General features: G+C 43.1%; 1 protein-coding gene and 1 long non-coding RNA gene across 5 annotated transcripts in view; one reads left to right on the top strand and one right to left on the bottom strand.

Annotated features, from left to right (window-relative positions):
- Positions 1-20,674, top strand: part of CDH12 (cadherin 12) — a 666,500-nt gene that overhangs the window by 630,785 nt on the left and 15,041 nt on the right. For all 4 annotated transcript variants that reach the window (XM_082234335.1, XM_082234336.1, XM_082234338.1 and 1 more), the window contains 2 exons: positions 6,704-6,957; positions 17,199-17,335. In XM_082234335.1, coding sequence (XP_082090461.1) covers positions 6,704-6,957; positions 17,199-17,335 — 391 coding nt within the window. The remainder of the gene's footprint in view (positions 1-6,703; positions 6,958-17,198; positions 17,336-20,674) is intronic.
- LOC309538989 lies at positions 13,206-16,806 on the bottom strand. The gene is made up of 3 exons (XR_014222582.1): positions 16,532-16,806; positions 15,435-15,481; positions 13,206-13,523 (listed from the first exon to the last, which is right to left on the bottom strand). It is a non-coding gene; the product is annotated as an uncharacterized lncRNA (long non-coding RNA).

The raw sequence follows: 20,674 nt of genomic DNA, 5'->3' as shown, positions 1-20,674 counted from the left end.
GGTTCAGGCCAAGTTGCTGCTGCACATTGGAATGGAGCAGTGGCAAGGTCAGCAAGGTGCGAATGAGCTGGCAGGAACACCAGATTGGTTCCTCTGGTATATTTGCACCAGGCTGACCTCACTGCTGCCTTTGCCCATCTCCATCCTGCTTTGGATAGCAATTCAGCCAGAGAGATATCAGGTAAGCTGTGCAGCCCCACTGTGCCATCTGCTATCATTTAATTCAAAGTTCTGGTATTCTGTGATTAATACATGTACAGTGGTGCCCCGCAAGACGAATGCCTCGCAAGACGGAAAACTCGCTAGACGAAAGAGTTTTCCGTTTTGGAGGTGCTTCGCAAAACGAATCTCCTATGGGCTTGCTTTGCAAGACGAAAATGTCTTGTGAGTTCCTGCGGGGTTTTTTCCTCCCCCCCTTTTCTAAGCCTCTAAGCCGCTTATCCGATAAGCCGATAAGCCGCTAAAAGCCGCTAATAGCGCTAATCCGCTAATCCGTCAATGGGCTTGCTTCACAAGATGAAAAAACCGCTAGACGAAGAGACTCTCAGAACGGATTCTTTTCGTCTTGCGAGGCACCACTGTATTAAATTTTTTGTTTCCTTAACTGATAGAAGAAACAGAAAGCCTGCTTGATGGGTTGTGCAACAAAGCATCTTGGCCCACAGGGGTGAACAAACCTCTTGTTTCATAACCTTCTGGAGACTACATACCCTCCCCAACAAAAGAAAAACCAACAGCAAATAGTGGGTTTGCAATATGTGACAGGTCAGGTGTTTTTGGCTTGGTGTGTCACACATTATGCAGGCCTGAAACAAAGAGAGCAAATGGGAACAGGTTTCTCTACACTGGGGTCTAAAGCACATTGATAATGCAGCATAGGAAAATGCCTGGCTGTTCCTATTCATGCAGTGCCTGCTCTGTGGATAAATATAGAAACTGTTTAGCTGTGCAAGTCTTCACAGATAGCAGACAGCACTGCGTGTCTCCTGTCACCGTGCGGAGACTGTGAATGAAGAGAAACACTTCCTTCTCAGTATTTGTGCTGTGTTTATTGCAGCAGCATATTCAATCAATTTCAGCCTGTATTGCATTCTCTGCTTCAAAATTTGATTTTGCTTTAATTTTGAAAGAAAATGTTGTATTCTCCTTGTCTGCATGAAAGCAGAACCCGCCCCCCACCCCACAAAAAAATCAGCATATTTTGTGCTAAAGTAGATTAGTACAGACAAGATGGAGTAAAATCCCAGGTTTCCATTTTACTTAATTGTTTGTAGCAGAACTGGGGAACCATAGATGTCTAGAGGTTTTTGGACTCCAATTCCCATCAGCCCTGAGAATTATGGGAGTTGGAGTTCAGCAGCTTCTGGAGAAACAGTGGTACCCCAGCCCTGATTTATAACAATAGCTGGTATCCAGAACTAGTTGCACCATGATTATATTCACAATGGATGCATGTAGGAAGGAATCAGAATTCTGGTTAGTGCTTAACAAACTCCTCGGCATGCTTCTCATGCTTTGCTCCTGCCTGCCATCCACGTGATTGACTAGGCTTCCTTCAAAGTTCCTCAGATGTTTCTCCAAGGAGGAACCTCCATAGTCACCTTCATGTCAGGCAAGATGTGGTGGCAACCAAACTCCCAAGTGTTTGCGGAGGGTATCAACAGATACCAATGCAACACAGACCATCTCAGTGCAGGCTACGTACCACAAAAATCAAACTGCACAGGTCATGGGAAATGCCGTCGCAGAGCTCCTGAGTAATAATCTCAGGCTGAAATATGAAGCAGAAGTCTAATAAATCAGGACTATCTGATTGATTTTCATTGTCATCATTATTGAGTTCATTGAGTTCAATTAGTGCAATATAGGTTTGTTCATTCATGCTTCTTCCTCTGAATGATGCAGATTAATCTCCTTCTCTCTCTCTCAGAAACCTCTGAGCAATTTAGTCTGCAATCCTAACCCTACCTACCTGGGGAGTAATAGGTCTTACTTCCGATTAGTCGTGGTTAGGATTATAGTGTTCATCAAGCTTATAAAATTAGATTTGTTTCTCTAAAATCTCCTCAGGCATTTCACCCAAGCAGGAATCTTAAAATTCACTTCAAAAATCTCACTTCTGTCAAACTTTGGCAACAGCTTTGGGATTGAGCCGCGCATAAACACTGAAGAAATTCCCCTAGCCTTGTTGAAACACCTGTTGCTCCCTTTGAAACTCCTCAAATACCTTCATTGAGGAGAGCTCTGTGAATTCATCCCAAATAGCAATAAATACAGTGGCATAAGATTATCAGAAGAGCTTTGCTGAGACAGGCCCATGGCCCGTTTATCCAGCTTTCTGCTTACACAGGGTCAAAGCAGATAGAAGCAGGCTCAATAGTATTATCCCACTCATGACCCCCAGAAACTTGTACCCTTATCCTCCGTTAATCTATCTAATTCTCTTTTAAGCCTCTTTCCGTGTCCAGTAAGTCTGAGACGCCTTTGCCTGGTGACACTGTGGCCCATAGATTGCAGCAAAATACTGGGCAAGGTTTTGTCCAGTATCCTCTCTGTGTGATGAGCTTGTGGGGGAAAAGATGTCTCATGAGCCCTGGAGCTCAGGGTCATCCTGCCCAGTGCCCACCCACCCTCAGGTTAGAGCCTTCACTGAGCAAGTTTGGGTCGCTGGTTGACATGGCCAGAAATGAATTCTTCTCTCTCAACCTGATTGGCACTTGTTTGGGGTTTTTTCATCTCTCCTTCAGTGAAATTATGGCCTTCCTTCATTGGGCAGAAAACCATTGTTTGTATGAGGGTGGAAATGGCATTAGACAGGATCAACATAGTATGGGGGAGCCCCCATAAGTGGCCTGAGGGAAGGATTGACCAGGGCACTCCCAAGCTTGGGGTATCTGCTTTGTTAGAATCTGCACCCAGTGACACCTTGCTTGCTGGCTTGTACCACAGCAAGGTTCAGCACTGGCTGACTCCCATGGAACAGGTTTGAGGTGGTCCATACCTGGCTTGATCCATTCCATCAACATGGGACTTGTGGAATGTTGAACTAGTCCTGGGACCCAATGCCATGCCAACTCTTACCCTGCCTTCTGCTATCAATAAAGATTTGGCCTGATTTTATCTCATCACACTCTGGTTATTTTGCTGCTCTCATGGGTCACATCGCGAGCCTGCCTGGGCAAAGCTGTTGCTATGACTACTGCATCCTGCAGGAGAGAGGGAGAACCTTTTTTCTCTACCTACCATGCATGATGTGTGTTTTCTACATTTTCTTCCATCTCTGCAGGCACCGGATCCTTTTGCATCCCCTTTTCTATAGCAGACATCCATGGGGTGGAGAAATCAGTTTGAGGTAGTTCCTCATTGACAGCCAGCCAATCTTTCTCCTCCTGCACCTCTTTTTCCACAGTAGGTTCCCAAGGGGCAGAGAGATCAATTAGCAGCATTTCTTATATGCTCTCAGGTGCCTCCATTTTCACGACTTATACAGCAGGTTCCCTGGGAGTAGCAAAACTTTTCAACAGTTCAGGTGTGGTTGGATACAATATGTCACTCCTGTTGCACTTGCACAGTACTGACCCCTTCACCCTTCTCCCCCTCTATCTCCTGGTAAATAGCAGCAATATGTGGTGTGGTACTGTTGCTCACCTGACCTCCAGCCAGTCACATTGATGCTAAATAAATACTGCTGTGACAGGAAGGTAAGCAGCATTTCCATGAGCTCTGGCACCCATCACGGTGTCCTGTGCACCAGAAGTGGTTTAGTCATGTGGACAAACGCTGGCTCCCTCTGCCTGAAAGCAGAGATTAGTGCCTTACCCCATAATCGAATTTGACTGGACCCCAGGGGTCCTTTACCTTTTACCTTTTATTTATTTATTGCTGCTTACCAGGAAATAGACTGGTCATCATGCAATGGGCCCAGAATAACCAAAATCTAAGGTCGTCACCGTGTGTGTACTAGAGCAAAATTTGAGCGAGCTTTTGGAGGTTTCTGGTGAATGGAGACATTTGTGGGATTTTGCTAAGATTTGTAAAATTCCTCAGGTCTGAAGCAACACTTGAAGCAAATGTAGATATACCTCCTCAGGCAACGCACCTGAGGAATTTTGAGAGAAAAGGAGTATCAGTCGGACATGTCTCAAAAAGGTTTAATGCATCCCTGTGGAAAGTCATTATTCGGCCACTTTCCAAAACTTGCTTTTTTCTTTCTTACTTAGAGTGACTATTAAAAGGTAAAGGTAAAGGTACCCCTGCCCGTACGGGCCAGTCTTGCCAGACTCTAGGGTTGTGCGCTCATCTCACTCTAAAGGCCGGGAGCCAGCGCTGTCCGGAGACACTTCCGGGTCACGTGGCTAGCGTGACAAGCTGCATCTGGCGAGCCAGCGCAGCACACGGAACGCCATTTACCTTCCCGCTGGTAAGCGGTCCCTATTTATCTACTTGCACCCGGGGGTGCTTTCGAACTGCTAGGTTGGCAGGCGCCGGGACCGAACGACGGGAGCGCACCCCGCCGCGGGGATTCGAACCGCCGACCATGCGATCAGCAAGTCCTAGGCGCTGAGGTTTTACCCACAGCGCCACTCGCGTCCCTGTAGAGTGACTATTAATCTCTTGCAAATTCATAATAAACCCGTTTTTGTTGCCAGTGCCATAAAAAGCAGAGATTGCATACATGCCAGGTAGGATATTGTCAGAACATGACTAATTGCAACAGGAATTTCAAAAGTATGCATTAATTTTTGTACATTGCAAAACTTTAAATTTCAGTTCCTTCTAATCCCCTCTCTGTTCCATGCATTTTAAAACTACACTGCTTTGTGATGTTCCTAAAGTTGACCACGAGATGTCACTCCTAGCTAAGCATCCACAGTAAACCATCACAAGAAATCAGGGGCCCAATCCAGTTAAATGTCTGTAAAGACAGCAGAGCCTCTGGTTCTTTTTTGTCATCAGCAGGGTAAACCATGTAGACTTCTTGTGTGTGTGATCTAAAAAATAAAAAGGCAACGTATTATTATTTTTTGGACTTATAATGGGATAGATGTGGGACAGAAATGATAGTTCGGATAGGAATGACTGAGCGAGGACAAGACGGTGCTCGGCAAATAAAAAGATTTCAGACCATCGTGTTGGTAAATTACCTGGATTCATGCTGAATGGTGGAACTGATTGATTCACAGTATACGTAGATATTCTGTCATGCTTGTCAGCCTCAGGCAGTATAAGACATAAAGACATTCATTACGGCATATTGAGGTGGAGGGTAGGGTGTAAAATTTGGCAGTGATCCATGGCTTTATGTATAGAATTCTCAGGTCATAACTTCCTCCCCATCCCAGTACTTCTAAAAATAATTACTGAAGCAGCTCTTGATTCCTCCCCCTTCCACCATGCTGGTATTTTGATCCACTGTTCCCTCTAATGCCAGAATCGCCTGCTGAATGCTTCAATATATATATTTTTGTTACATAAAAGGGTGCTGCAGGATGAAGAGGCTGGCTTTTTTGGTGGCACATGTGAATGTTATATGTGTCTGCACAGCTTAGTATGCCTTCCCTTCTGCCAAAAGCTTCTCCTCTCTACCTACTCTCTAGGTGGCTGGGGAAAGGAAGCATGCCTCTTCCAAAATGACAACCATCCAATTTGCTCTTTTTGCCTTAGTTTTTCAGTAAATTTAGACCATTCCTGCCACCCACACCAATCTTTTCTGACAAATGAAACCAAGCGGACTGGGGAAGCAGAGCGTGAGAGAAGAGGTGATGGAGAGCATTGTGGCTGGTGATGCTGGAGCCACTGAGGTCCAAAAGAACCAAGAGGGCCACATTTCCCTGCTGCATTACTGAGCTGCCAAAAATGTATAGCAAACTGAATTCAAACCAATGGCCCATAATTCAGCCATGTAATGGCAAAGGTGTCTCCTAGCCCTCTTCTTGTTGAACTCCATTGCTTCATGGGTATTGAACATGGTAAAAGGTAAAGGACCCCTGACAGTTAAGTCCAGTTGCAAACGACTCTGGGGTTGCAGTGCTCATCTCGCTTTACTGGCCGATAGAGCCGAAGCTTGTCCGCAGATAGTTTTTCTGGGTCATGTGGCCAGCATGACTAAGACGCTTCTGGAGAACCATTTACCTTCCCGCTGGAGTGGTGCCTGTTTCTCTACTTGCACTTTGACATGCTTTCAAACTGCTAAGTTAGCAGCAGCTGCGACCGAGCAACGGGAGCTCACCCCGTCACAGGGATTCGAACCGCCAACCTTTTGATCAACAAGCCCTAGGCTCAGTGGTTTAGACCACAGCACCACCCATGTCCCTATCAAACATGGTAACCACAAACAATTGTGTACTACAACTCCCATCATCCCTGACCATTAGCAATGATGATGGGAGTTGGGATTTCATAGCATAGCAAGCGGGGATGGCCACATGGGCTAACTCTGTGACATTTCAATGATTGTATTAAGGACATTATGTATGAAAAGTACATGCTGTTCTACTGAGCTGCAGCCCCTCTTGTCTGTCATTGGTCCCTTCCTCCCCATCCTTGACCAAAATGCATATTCACTATAAATATACTAAGCAAAACAGTCCTCTATTCATTATTTAAAATATGCATATGTCTTTTCTCACACACTGATAGGTTTTAGACTACTTCTTTTAAGTCCTTGATCTGACATTGTATTTTGCATTCCTCTTTATTGTAGCCATTGGACTTTGAAACAAAGAAGGCATACACTTTTAAAGTAGAGGCATCAAATGTGCATCTTGACCATCGCTTCCATTCTGTGGGCCCATTCAAGGATACTGCTACAGTGAAGATCAATGTGTTGGACATGGATGAACCGCCCATTTTCAGCAAACCTTTGTACACTATGGAGGTTTATGAAGATACTCCAGTCGGGACCATTATTGGAGCTGTTACTGCCCAGGACCTCGATGTTGGCAGCAGTGTCGTCAGGTGAGAAAATGCTCCTTGTCTTCCCAAGTTGAAACTGTCAGTGATATATAAATACATAAAGCAGCATGAACCTCAGGAGCAGTTAATTCTGTTTTCAAAACGAAAGACCAGCAGTTTGGTCCTTCTCCAAGAAAACAAAAACCCGGTGAATTCAGAGCACTTACATTCTGGAGGAACCTTCTGGATCCCACACTTCAAGTATAGTGGAATGACAAAGGTTCCCCAAGTCCTGGAGGCCAAAAGGAAGGCTTCCAGTCTAAAACAGTGTATGTCTGTACAATGTTTAACAAATGGAAGGAGGTGACCCATGAGTTAAAATGAGGCAGGGGTGACCCATGAGGTAAGATGAGGCCATTTGTCTCAAGTGGAAGATCCATCCCCTGCCTTCGTGCTACTCCCAGCCCCACTGGGGCTTTCATTTCACCTGTTGTGCCCTCACAGCTGTGTCATGTTGACAGCACAGGTGCAGCCATAGGTGAGGGCACAGTTGCAATGATGGGGCTGGCAGCAACACAGCAGCAGAGATGCAGAACTGTGGGCAGGGAGTGAAAGGGAGTGGCGGCTTCAGCACATTTTGCTCACAGTGACAAAACGTCGTGGGCTGGCCCTGAATTTTGGGAATCCCCAAACTAGCTTCTGTTGATTTCTTATACATGACCATTCTGGTCACCCTCAAACCATGGATTGGAATGACCTGCAAAGGGATGAAACAGGATGGAGCAAAGCTATGAGTGAGTGTCAGTGTTATTCCAGGGATGGAATAAGCTGATCAGCCCATCCCTCAAATAAGTCCAGCTCTCAAATAATTCCAGCTTCCTCCCAAAACTCCCATTTTCTGAACATTTATGCATCATCTTCCTCTTCTACATTTGCCTCCCCTTTTCTCTCTTTCCCCAATTTTTATTTTTAGTTTGCAAGCCCCACAGGTCAGGAACCTGGTTCTTTAATTCTTTAAAATGTCATGTAGCATGTGAATGACATCTGCTAATAATGTCACTAATAATAATCCCAAATAAGTATTTGAGTAAATGTGCTTCGGCACAAATGTAATTCAATTTAGGATTAGGGTGCTTAGAAATGCCACTTTTCCCACTACAAAATATCTACCTGAAAATATTTATAATAAATCTGGATTTCAAGGGATGAGGCTAGGTTATTGGCTTTACATGCTCTGGCTCATTGGCAATGTTTAACCCTCTTATTGTGAAAATGAACAATCAATGGCTTAAGATACAGTGCCTCATTCAAATTTAAATAATAAGCTGTCCAACAGAGAACCATGTGCTTATGGTTGATGAAAGCAAGGCATTTCTTAAATATCACTTCAGTAAATTGGCTTATGACACATTTAATTTGGTTCACTCCAGTAAAGCATCCTACATCTGATTCCAAAAATCAGATTATTTTAGTGTCAAGGTGATAGACGTGCTCTGAAAGATCTTTAAGGTAAGTATCAACTATTTGCCACTCTGTGTCTATTGTTAGAGGATGAGGAAAGTGACCCATATTCTAAACCCAAGAGTTTGATCGTCATTCTTAGGTTTCTACAGTGCAACAGATGGATTTGACCTAAAGGCTTTTGGGGGCAGGGCTAGCCTTGATAACCACAGCCCCCCCATATTGTTGCTCTCTCTCATACCCCAAGGCATTGGCTGACTGCTGTGATGTCATGGGGTACTCAGAAACATTCTGATAGAAATGAAGATCTGATACACAGCTTTTGCAAACTACAGCTGATAAATATAAATTGAACAATTGGTTGGTCTTTTTTGGGGGGGTGGAGGCAGAGGAACTTCATACAGGACTGGGAGTATGTACTGTTTGGTGAATGGGGGATTGAGCACAAGCAAGGAGACTTAGGACCTGATTGGAAAGAGAACCTCAACAATGTCTAGGCAAAACGATGACCATATATATATGTAATAGACAATCTTTATAGAATTCCTTCAAATCATAAAAGGTTCAAAATGAACTCTTTAGTCTCAAAGTCTCTGAAAAACTTTAAATGAAGCGAGGTGCCAAACTTTGTATGGTGGAAGAGAAGCTGTGAAGCTTTGTGTATTCAACACTGGTGTCCAACACTGAACAGTAATTCTGGATATTGACTACTGTTTCGTAGAATTCTTCATCAGCATGGTGGGTAGATATAGAATGCTTCATAAACTGAAAATAAAATTTTACAGGGGTACAAAACAGGTAGTTTTACTGAGAAACCAAGGATGAACATGGATCGACACTTGGAGTTTCTAAAAGGAAAGCATATATAGATATAGACAGTGCTTTTTTATGGGGGTACGTAGTTCTGGCACCTTTTTTCTAGAAAAAAAAGTACAGTGGTACCTCAGTTTTTTAGCATCTTAGAGGTTGAACATTTTGGTTTTCAAATGCCATAAACCCAGAAGTAAATGCTTCGATTTTGGAACACGCCTCAGAAGTCAAACATGCCACGCAGCTTCCACTGAGTGCAAGATGGCCGGCTGTTGAGTCTCGGTTTTCAAGTGTTTCGGAATTCAAACTGTCTTCCAGAACGGATTACCAAGGTACCACTGTACTAGATCTAGATACAAGATATAGGGGAAACTCACATAGAGCCTATAAGATGTTCTCTTCTATGGATCAGGAGGGTCGAGGTGGAACAGCGTGGTGCAAATACGCCAGAAGAGCCAATCTGGTGCTCTGACCAGCATATTTGCACCATGCCAAGATCTCCACCAGTTCCTCAATCCCCCCAGTGACCTAGCTACTGAGAAGCTAGCCTATTGATTCCACCCCACCTGGCAAGCCCCTTCTGGAACCTTGTATTAGTCTTAATCCCCAACATGGGGAGAAAGTAGCTAACGGACTAGGCTGTAGCACATTCGTTTGAAAGCAGCACCTTCCAATCTGTCCCTTAAAACAACAGAGATTTAAAACTGGATAGCCACAGAGGGGGAAAGAAACCACAGTGATGGGAAATGGTCAAAGGCATGGCATCACCCTAACTGACTCTAGCTTGGAAATGCTTGTCTGAAAGCTGATGCCTGAAAATGCTGAAGGGCTTTTGATTAGGAAATTGCTTTTTACCAGCCCTGTTTAATGTGCAGGTGGAGAAAAGACAGAGCTTCAAGTGAACATCACTGCAACCATAAGGACTAGAATCTTATTTTTTTAAATGAAGGCTGTTTTTTTTCCTTAGGATAAATAACAAGGACACTTCTTGGTCCACATAGATGAACTCTGAAAGGTCTGTAGGTTTTGGCTGCACTCTTGCATTTTTTGCAGAAAATGCCTTCGGTGCTTTAATATGTAGGAGTGCTGATTCGGAGATACTGCAATTTATTTATTTGAAAAGGATAATTGTCAAGACCCCCATTTCCTATTTATTAAGCTGATCCTGCTTATTTATCTATTGGCTTAACAGAAGGAAAGAAAATATATGCAGTTGTTAGTTACTGATGTATTAGACTTCAGTGCTCCATAAGGTTTATCTCCACTAATTAAAACTAAAAAGTCAATAAACAGAAGTTAGCAAAAGCATAAATTAGTTGCAAACAGTTGTGTGTGCTTACAACTTCCAAGTGTGTCTTACAACCATTATGCTGTGTTAGCTTTTTAAAGCCTAGTTTGCCTTGTCAGGGTAAATAATGGCCTATGTCACTTTAATAATATTTTAAAGAAAGAACTTGCAAAGCATAATGCAGTTGAGGGGGACTGGAAAATAGGTCTTTAAGAAGACAGTGGAAGACAATAAGTGTTCTCGTATGCAGTAGGCAATATAATGTGCTGTGCAGTATAGTTTCATTGCAAATTAATTCATTTTCTCTGAGATGTTTTCCAGGCACAGTTTTAGCCATCACAATGCCTATTACACAAATCTGTAATCTGCAAAACAATGGAGACAGGAACAAAAGACAGATCTGTGCTTTGTGCAGCAGACGGCACAACTCCAGAGAACAAAGCACTTCAAAACAGCTCACATTAGCAGAAGTAACACTAGTCCTGGCAATTTATTACACTTTATCAGGCAAAAAAGGGACTTTCAAATCTGTTAGCTTTGACATATGGGGATCAGAAGATAATAGCTAAATGATAGCAGAAAGGAAATCCACTTATTTAAAGAATAGGGAAGGAGGAAAACTGTTTTGCAGAAAGTCATCGAGAATGCTGAGGTTTATTTTTCTTGTTTGGATAGAATCAAAGCAGTCAAAGTTTCAGCGAAGGAACGAGTTTATTGGGTGAAGATCAAAGCTGTCAGGAATATAGAAATAGAGAGGCAAGCACTGAATGAAGAAGAAATTGAGAAATCCTGAGAGGATGTGTACCAGATGCACGAGGCAGCTTTACTTCACAATTTAAGGATTTGGGAGTCTCAGAATTTAGTTGTTCCGTATTGTGTGTGGTATCCAATTAATATGTCCCATCAGTGCAAGGAGAGTGTGACCAGCTTAGCAGCACTGGGCGCTGAGCTGAATTAGTGTCATAGAGGGCTCTGCAACAATGACTTAAAACAGAAGGGGAGAGGCTGAAATTCAATAGCCCAAAGTCTATTGATTAGGTGAAACCCTAGAACAGATTTTGATAAGTGCAGAGGGAGGGGAAAGAGGAATTTCTCTGTGCAAGCTTAAAGGTAAAGGTAAAGGACCCCTGGATGGTTAAGTCCAGTCAAAGGCGACTATGGGGTTGCGGCGCTCATCTCGCTTTCAGGCCGAGGAAGCTGGCATTTGTCTACAGACAGCTTTCTTGGTCATGTGGCCAGCATGACTAAACTGCTTCTGCCACAACGGGACACCGTGACGGAAACCAGAGTGCACGGAAGCACCGTTTACCTTCCCGCTGCAGTAGTACCTATTTATCTACTTGTACTGACATGCTTTCGAACTGCTAGGTTGGCAGGAGCTGGGACAAAGCAAAGGGAGCTCACCCCATCGTGGGGATTCAAACCACGACCTTCTAATCGGCAAGCCCAAGAGGCTCAGTGGTTTAGACCACAGCGCCACCTGCATCCCTTAAAGCCTTTCACCGATGGAGCACATTGGAGCCTGCCCACAGTATCCATGTGCAGCCTCTGACATGTAGCCCACTACACCAATAGGATAGATTTAAAAGGGGCCTTTGTGTACATATTCTGTAGTAGTTGGTACTTGGGAATGCTAAAATAAAAATTAAAAAAATGCTGAAATTGCAGAAATCCCCATAGATTTATGTTCCTAGTGAACAAGATACATTTCCCCATGTTATTTTGTATGAATAAATGAGATTGCATGGGCAAAGCAGCTGTTTTCATGGAACTCAATGTATACTCAGCTCATTCATTATTCAGGCATCATTCAGATGCCTGTATCATTCACTGGAAATCATGTCAAAACATCTGTGCTGTTATTAAAACAGAGGACATGATTCTGTCTGCCCACCCCCACCCCACTTTCTGAGTCAAGCATCATTGCCCCCATAACCCAGCAGCCTGTGAAACATTAGAACCGAATAAGCATTTTCAAAGATCAACATTTCTTGATAAACCGTTTAGCTCATTATGAGAAATGAAAAGCTGACAATGGAGATGACAGGAGCATTTGTTAAGCAAATGCACAGCGCATCGTAGAAGGGCAAGGCGAGGAGCAATGAAATGTGTAGACAACAGTTAGGAAGTGCTTCTTAATCAGAATGCAGCGAATCTCTCTCTCTCTCCCCCTCCCACTTGTGTAGAGCTGTTTGGTAAAGCAGGAATATGAAATGTACTGCTATTTTGGAAGCATTAGCTGCTTTAGGTTTTCTCACTCCCTGCAGGACTATCCATGTAAATTAGTTTTGCATCCTGTCAAATCAATAATTGCTTTGCTCATTGGGCCCTCGCAGTAAAATGGTGTTTGTTCAGGTCAGCAGAACTGGTGACATATCTCTCGCCATTGCAAGCGGCAGGGAAAGAAAGCAAACAAATCATCTCGTTTGGATTTGAGCATTAAAAAACTTGGTGCCTGCCTGAGTGATGAAAGAGTATTTTCATGTGCAGACCCATGCACTTCTTAGCCTATGTAAATGGGAAAACACCCAACAGTATGGGCCTAAGCCAGGCAGTGATGGCTATTGTCCATTTGGGCTGGTTACAGCAGAAAGGAGGCCAACAGTAGGGGGAGCCAAAGCAAAAAAACAACATTCTAGTTTTGCCTCCATTCTCTTTTTTTAAAAAAAGTTTTTATTTTATTTTACAAATTCTTTCACACAGATGTTATTACAAATATTAGAATTGCACAAGGTTGCTCCGAATCCTGAAACTTCCCTCCTCCCGTTTGTGGGTTCTTTGAATAACTTTCTTAACTGCATATTGTAAGTCCATCTATTTTACCATCCTCCATTATATCCAAAGTGTATGTGTCATTGCAATAATTATTTAAAGTCTGCCAAAGAGTTCAAGTGGTCTTTCAAGTACAATATATATTTGCCCCATTCTTTGTTGAAGTTTTGATCCTCCTGATTTCTGATTTCTCCGGTTAAACTGGCCATCTCTGCATAGTCCAATAGTTTCACCTCCCAGTCCGCCCTATTAGGTATATTGTCATCTTTCCAGCTGTGGGCAAGAAGCATTCTTGCAGCTGTTGTAGCGTACATAAACAGTCTTTTCAGTTCCTTTGGTATTTCTGCACCTACAATTCCTAACCAAAAAGCTTCTGGTTTTTTTAACAAGCGTTATTTTAAACATTTTTTTTGGGGGGGGAGAGAGAAATGTAGTTTTGTCTGCATTCTCTGCCCTGCTGAATTCTGCAAGGGGCAGCACTGAGACTAAGCAGAAGTAAAGGTGAAGGGACCCCTGACGATTAGGTCCAGTCACAGATGACTCTGGGGTTGCAGTGCTCATCTCGCGTTATTGGCCGAGGGAGCTGGCATACAGCTTCCGGGTCATGTGGCCAGCTCTGGCGAACCAGAGCAGCGCACGGAAACACCGTTTACCTTCCCGCAGGAGCGGTACCTATTTATCTACTTGCACTTTGACGTGCTTTCAAACTGCTAGGTTGGCAGGAGCAGGGACTGAGCAACGAGAGCTCACCCTGTGGCGGGGATTCAAACCGCCGACCTTCTGATCAGCAAGTCCTAGGCTCTGTGGTTTAACCCACAGCGCCACCCGCGTCCCTAAGCAGAAGTACCACACCCTAAACTGGTTGTAAGTAAGAAAGCAGGCAGGTGGGAGCAGCTGAAGGCCAAATGTGGTTGGTGGGGCAAGACTCCAATTGCTCAAAGAGGTCAGCTGCTACTAACATCGGGTGAAATGTTGCAAGTTCCTCTGTCGCCTCAGTGACAAATTACTCTTCAAGCATAGGCTCCCCAATGACAACTGTTGTGAAATTAGCACAATCCTTTGGGAAGTTCTCCTGCATGTGTCTCATTAAAGTGCCACAAAAGAACACAGTAGCGGCATGTTGTCAAACAGAGCACGGATCAAGTTTTGTTTTCCCAGCAGGTTGGGAGGTGGTTAGAATTTTAACATAAGCATACATAAAGTAAAAGGCAGCTCTTTGTATATATGCATGTATTTCTCAGGTTTTCTTCAACTAAAGGTACCATTGAGCATTGAAAGAAAACCAATTGGGCACCGGAACCGCATGGTTCCAGATGGTAAACTGTCACTTTATGTTAGACCATTGGTAATAATAATAATAATAATAATAATAATAATAATAATTTATTTGTACCCCACCCATCTGGCTGGGTTTCCCCAGCCATTCTGGATGGCTTCCACAGAGACCAAAAATACACTAAAATGTCACACATTAAAAACTTCCCTGAACAGGGCTGCCTTAAGATGAATGTCAGGTAGTTGTTTATCTCTTTGACATCTGAAGGGAGGGCATTCCACAGGGCGGGCACCACTACCGAGAAGGCCCTCCTGTCTGGTTCCCTGTAACCTCACCTCTCGCAATGAGGGAACCGCCAGAAGGCTCTCAGTGTCTGGGCTGAACAATGGGGGTGGAGACGCTCCTTCAGGTATACAGGACCTGTTTGGTAGGCAAACTAAGGCCTGGGTCCGGATCCGGCTCAATCGCCTTCTAAATCCAGCCTGCAGACGATCCAAGAATCAGTGTGTTTTTACATGAGTAGAATGTGTTCTTTAACTTAAAATGCATCTCTGGGTTATTTGTGGGGCATAGGAATTTGTTCATTCCCCCCCCCAAAAAAAAATAATAATATAGTCCTGTCCCCCACAAGGTCTGAGGGACAGTGGACTGGCCCCCTGCTGAAAACGTTTGCTGACCCTTGTCAGTTAGACTGTGTATGGAACGTCAAACTATTCAAGAAATGTTTCCCCTAGCACCCAAGTTTCGTGAAAAAGGAAGGCATGAAAGGATTTTAAATGGGCCACAATAACCATGTTGGATTATTTGCTAGCCCACCCTTCAATAATCCATATAATAACAATTCATAGAGCTGGACTTGCAGATCCTCTGTCAGAGCAAACATGAGTGTTAACAGCATGAGTAATGTTAATCCATCACCAAATAGGTACTCACAGTTTGTTATGGCTCTCTCTGCGGCATCTGCTGTTATTTTTGCCTAGCTGAAAATAGTGGAAGGGTGAAATAGAATTCGTATTAAATTACAGTTAACATTCCACATTCTGTATTTGTAAAGCAAAACATAATCCACAATCCTATTTGCTTTGGAGGTGCCAACTCAGTTCCCATCCACTTGCTAGAGCCAATTTGTATTTAATATATTTTTTTCATGATTTTGGACAGTTGCGTAAGCCACCGTTTGAGAAATGAGATGCTGAAGACAATACATGAACTGAGAAGTGATTTGTTTTTGGATCTGAGAGGATTAACTCTGAAACATTTCCAGAAACCTTTTCTTACTTGGGATATTGGGAAATTGTGGCACTTTTGTGGAGCTCATATTTTTTATAAGCTAAACCGGAGTAATGTTGAAGCACAATGGATAATTGTGCCCAAGCCCACAAAACAAAACAAAAATCCAGATTTTGACTGCAACTGTGTGTTTTACCTTTGTGTGAGATCAGTTCTGTGATACTTAACCTCTCTTTGATGATCTCCCATATTCCATGAGAGTAGTAGGACACAATTGCCTTAACCAAGCCATTCAATAACAACATTTTAGTATTTATACCCCACCCATCTGGCTGGGTTTCCCCAGCCACCTAGGGCAGCTTCTAGGAAAATACTAAAAATAATAAAATGTTGGACATTGAAAAGTTCCCTGAACATCCTTCAGATGTTTTCTAAAAGTTGTGTAATTCTTTATCTCCCTGACATCTGATGGGAGATAAGCTTTCTCATATCCTCTCTAATAAGTTAAAACTGAACCACCTCCTGAAATTTCAACACAGTAGTTTGTTTTCAAAAGAGCACAACCTATGACAACCTCTAAGGTTCTCAATGTTATAGAACTTGAGAGATAGATTTGTATGTCTGGCTTTTCAGGAGTTTTTCTATTTATTTATTTGCAGCATTTTATCCCGCCTCTCTATAAAATGCAGTTTACAATCAACAGCATAAATCAGTGTAGCTTTAATCTATAAAATAATCATAAAACAGCAATAAACAATGAAAGTACATGGTGAAGCATGCTTACTGTGGTGGGAAATCACCATTGGTTCATTGCCTCGCGGAGTCATTAAACAAGGCATTGAGGCAAAACTTCAAGCTTTATTCCTGGCGAAGAATTGTGTCCTCATAGTTCAGGCAGAAGACACCAAACATACCCATCTATAAGCTTTCATAAATAGGTAACAAGATACAAATGTAACTATTCACACATGAAACCGTTTTCCATATGACACTCGTTTACAGATTGCACTCTTTCTTTTCACTTTATGGCAACTTTGCTATACTGTGATCATTGTTTTTCCACAACATTTCTAAGTTACTATGAATACAGCCAGCAAAACAAGTGTACAAATTGGATTTATGAAAAGCATTAACAAATATACATTAAAAAGGTTTGTTCTAAACTTTGATGGTCTTGGGGGTGGGCAGTGGGGAAGTGAAGAAGGCATGCACTCCAAAACACAAATTTGAACGACCAAAATACAGTCAAATATTATTATACAGTATATTTTTGGTTAACTGTTTTCTCAAGTCCATCTTTCTTTATTTAGCTTTCCAACTTGGCATTGAAGCAGTCATTGCTTCTTCATTATAAATCAGGGAAACCAGAGTAGCAAAACTGATTATACCTCACCAACTGCTATTATGATAGCTAAGCATTGCTATTTCCTTCTTGTTTTTCTTTCTTTCCCCGAAACACATCTGCAGGTACTTCATAGACTGGAAGAATGATGTGGACAGCTACTTTACTATAGATGAAATGGAAGGAACTATTGCCACAAATGAATTGCTGGACAGAGAGACCACTGCACAGTACAATTTTTCCATAATTGCCAGTAAAGTCAGTAAGTATGGCAGGAAAAGACTCATCCAATATTCTCTTTCCTACATGGTTTGTTCATTTTATGCAAGGTCACATTTGGCCCATTTGGGCATGGGAAGGTAAAATATATATTTATTTCGTGCGGTTCATGCAGTAATAATTTTGTGTCTCTGCTGTGTGTCAGTGTTTCATCCTTCAAACTCCATACTTCTATGATTCTATGAAATGACTTCCTAAGAGTCGTTAAAGGATTTATAGTTCTTGATTGGGCACTCTGGGCATGCTTTCGCAAAACCAATTGATCACAATTGTGGTTGTTGTTCAGTCGTTTAGTCGTGTCCAACTCTTCGTGACCCCATGGACCAGAGCACGCCAGGCACTTCTGTCTTCCACTGCCCCCCGCAGTTTGGTCAAACTCATGCTGGTAGCTTCGAGAACACTGTCCAACCATCTCATCCTCTGTCTTTCCCTTCTCCTTGCGCCCTCCATCTTTCCCAACATCCGGGTCTTTTCCAGGGAGTCTTCTCTTCTTATGAGGTGGCCAAAGTATTGGAGCCTCAGCTTCACGATCTGTCCTTCCAATGAGCACTCAGGGCTGATTTCCTTCAGAATGGATAGGTTTGTTCTTCTTGCAGTCCATGGGACTCTCAAGAGTCTCCTCCAGCACCATAATTCAAAAGCATCAATTCTTCGGCGAGCAGCCTTCTTTATGGTCCAGCTCTCACTTCCATACATCACTACTGGGAAAACCATAGCTTTTACTATACGGACCTTTGTTGGCAAGGTGATGTCTCTACTTTTTAAGATGCTGTCTAGGTTTGTCATTGCTTTTCTCCCAAGAAGCAGGCGTCTTCTAATTTTGTGACTGCTGTCACCATCTGCAGTGATCATGCAGCCCAAGAAAGTAAAATCTCTCACTGCCTCCATTTCTTCCCCTTCTATTTGCCAGGAGTTGATGGGACCAGTGGCCATGATCTTCGTTTTTTTGATGTTGAGCTTCAGACCATATTTTGCACTCTCCTCTTTCACCCTCATTAAAAGGTTCTTTAATTCCTCCTCACTTTCTGCCATCAAGGATGTGTCATCTGCATATCTGAGGTTGTTGATATTTCTTCCGGCAATCTTAATTCCGGCTAGGGATCACAATTAGATGTAGCTAAAAGCAGTGGAATGGAACCTAGTCATGACTTGGTCAGTCAGTCAATGGGACTTCGTTACAACAAGCTTGTGCTGGACCTCTCAATACTGTAAACATATTTAATTATATGAAAATCTTGCTAGTTCAAGAACTTCAGTGGATGTCCTGCTTTAATTATCCCAGTGATCCAGAACATTTGTTCCTGGAACTATATCTCATGTTCTCTCTTCCTGCTCTGCTTTCTTCTTCATCAGATAGTCAATAACACAGAATTACATGATTCCTCCCCCCCCCCTGACCTTTTATTGTGATCTTAATGTTGTACCTGATGAGTAAGTTGTGTGTGTTTAAAAAATAAATAACTAGTGATCTTCAAATATCTGAAGGGTTATCACATTGAAGATGAAGCATACCTGTTTGCTCTTGCTCCAAAGGTCAGAACTGAAACCAGTGGGTAGAAATGACAGTGAAGGAAATTTCAGCTAAATATTTGAAGAAACCTAAAGTATGAGGCATTTGATAGTTGAGGAGTGGGCTCCCTCCTTCAATGAAGGTCTTTAGGCAAAGGCTGTAGTTGTATCCTGCACAGCAGATCCTGTCCTGAAGATCAAATAAATGACCTTCTGAGTTTCTCAGTTATTTCCCATCATGGCCTGTTACGTCAATTTGAACACTTATCTCCAAATATGGAAAAATGTCAAGATTGCCCTCCCATTTGTAGTTATAAATAAAGCCTGCCATCTGGACTCCCGTCAACTCTCAGAAACTACAAATGAAATTGGACTTTGCCACTTTCCGTGGAGACTCAGATGAAGGTCAAGAGCAGGTGTCTACAGGATCAGCTGTGCCTGTCTCATCCCCAGAGCACTCTTGACAGTTGTTTCCTGAAAAGCATCTGTGGCTCTTTGAGATGGAGCATTATTTAGAACCAATGGTGATGCAAGGCTGATGCTTATCTCGCTGCTCTCTCAAAGCAAATAATCTTTACTAGGAGTGATTTGAAATTCTGTCGAGTCTCAAGAGATCAAGTTGGCTTTTTGCTACCAGAATAGATGCTGTGCAGCTTACGCTGATAAAGACAATGATGGGGAATATGTAAGAGAAATGAAGTGACAGATGAATGATTAGTTTTTCTTAGCAAGGCTGGCTGGCTGACTTTGGGCCATATAATACCAGATCAGAACGTTCTGTCTACAGAAGCCAAACTATAAAATAGTTTCCAGGGTTGGAAATTCTGTTTTGTTCTTTTTACCAAGTTCTTCCATTCAAAGCTATATATATTTTTCTGTCATGACCTGGGTTTAGTTCTCTTGGAGGTGGTGAACCTATGTCAAAATCTCCACCCTGTAGCATGCGGAATGACAGAGAGGCATAATCTAGCTGAGCATGCCAAATTTCTGTGCTAAGGGATTTATTATTACAGTGGTACCTCAGGTTAAGTACTTAATTCATTCCAGAGGTCTGTACTTAACCTGAAACTGTTGTTAACCTAAAGCACCACTTTAGCTAATGGGGCCTCCTGCTGCCGCTGCGCCGTCAGAGCACGATTTCTGTTCTCATCCTGAAGCAAAGTTCTTAACCTGAGGTAATATTTCTGGGTTAGTGGAGTCTGTAACCTGAAGCGAATGTAACCCGAGGTAAAGGTAAAGGTACCCCTGCCCGTATGGGCCAGTCGTGTCCGACTCTAGGGTTGTGCGCCCATCTCACTTAAGAGGCCGGGGGCCAGCACTGTCTGGAGACACTTCCGGGTCCCGTGGCCAGTGTGATGAAGCTGCTCTGGCGAGCCTGCACCCGCGCAGCACACGGAAACGCCGTTTACCTTCCCGCTATAAAGCGGTGCCTATTTATCTACTAGCACTTAGGGGTGCTTTCGAACTGCTAGGTGGGCAGGAGCTGGGGCCGAAAGACGGGAGCTCACCCCGCCGTGGGGGTTCAAACCGCTGACGATGCGATCGGCAAGCCCTAGGCACTGAGGTTTTACCCACAGCGCCACCCGCGTCCCTCTAACCCGAGGTACCACTGTATTATTACTATTATTATTTATTTGTACAGAGGAGCAAAGACTCAGCACATAGATGATATCCTCAACAATGAGGTGGGAGAAGTAGTCTTGAGCACAAGCCCATTTCCCTTTGTGGGAAAGCACAGATGACCCCAGTCATCTGCACAATCCCATGACCCAGAAAAGTGCTGGCTTGTTAGGGCCTATGTATATGTAGTTGC

This window comes from Podarcis vaucheri (genome assembly GCF_965113315.1).
Source record: "Podarcis vaucheri genome assembly, chromosome: 8".
Lineage (NCBI taxonomy): Eukaryota > Metazoa > Chordata > Lepidosauria > Squamata > Lacertidae > Podarcis > Podarcis vaucheri.
Note: the sequence above shows the minus strand (reverse complement) of the source record. Positions and strands in the feature narration are given on the sequence as shown.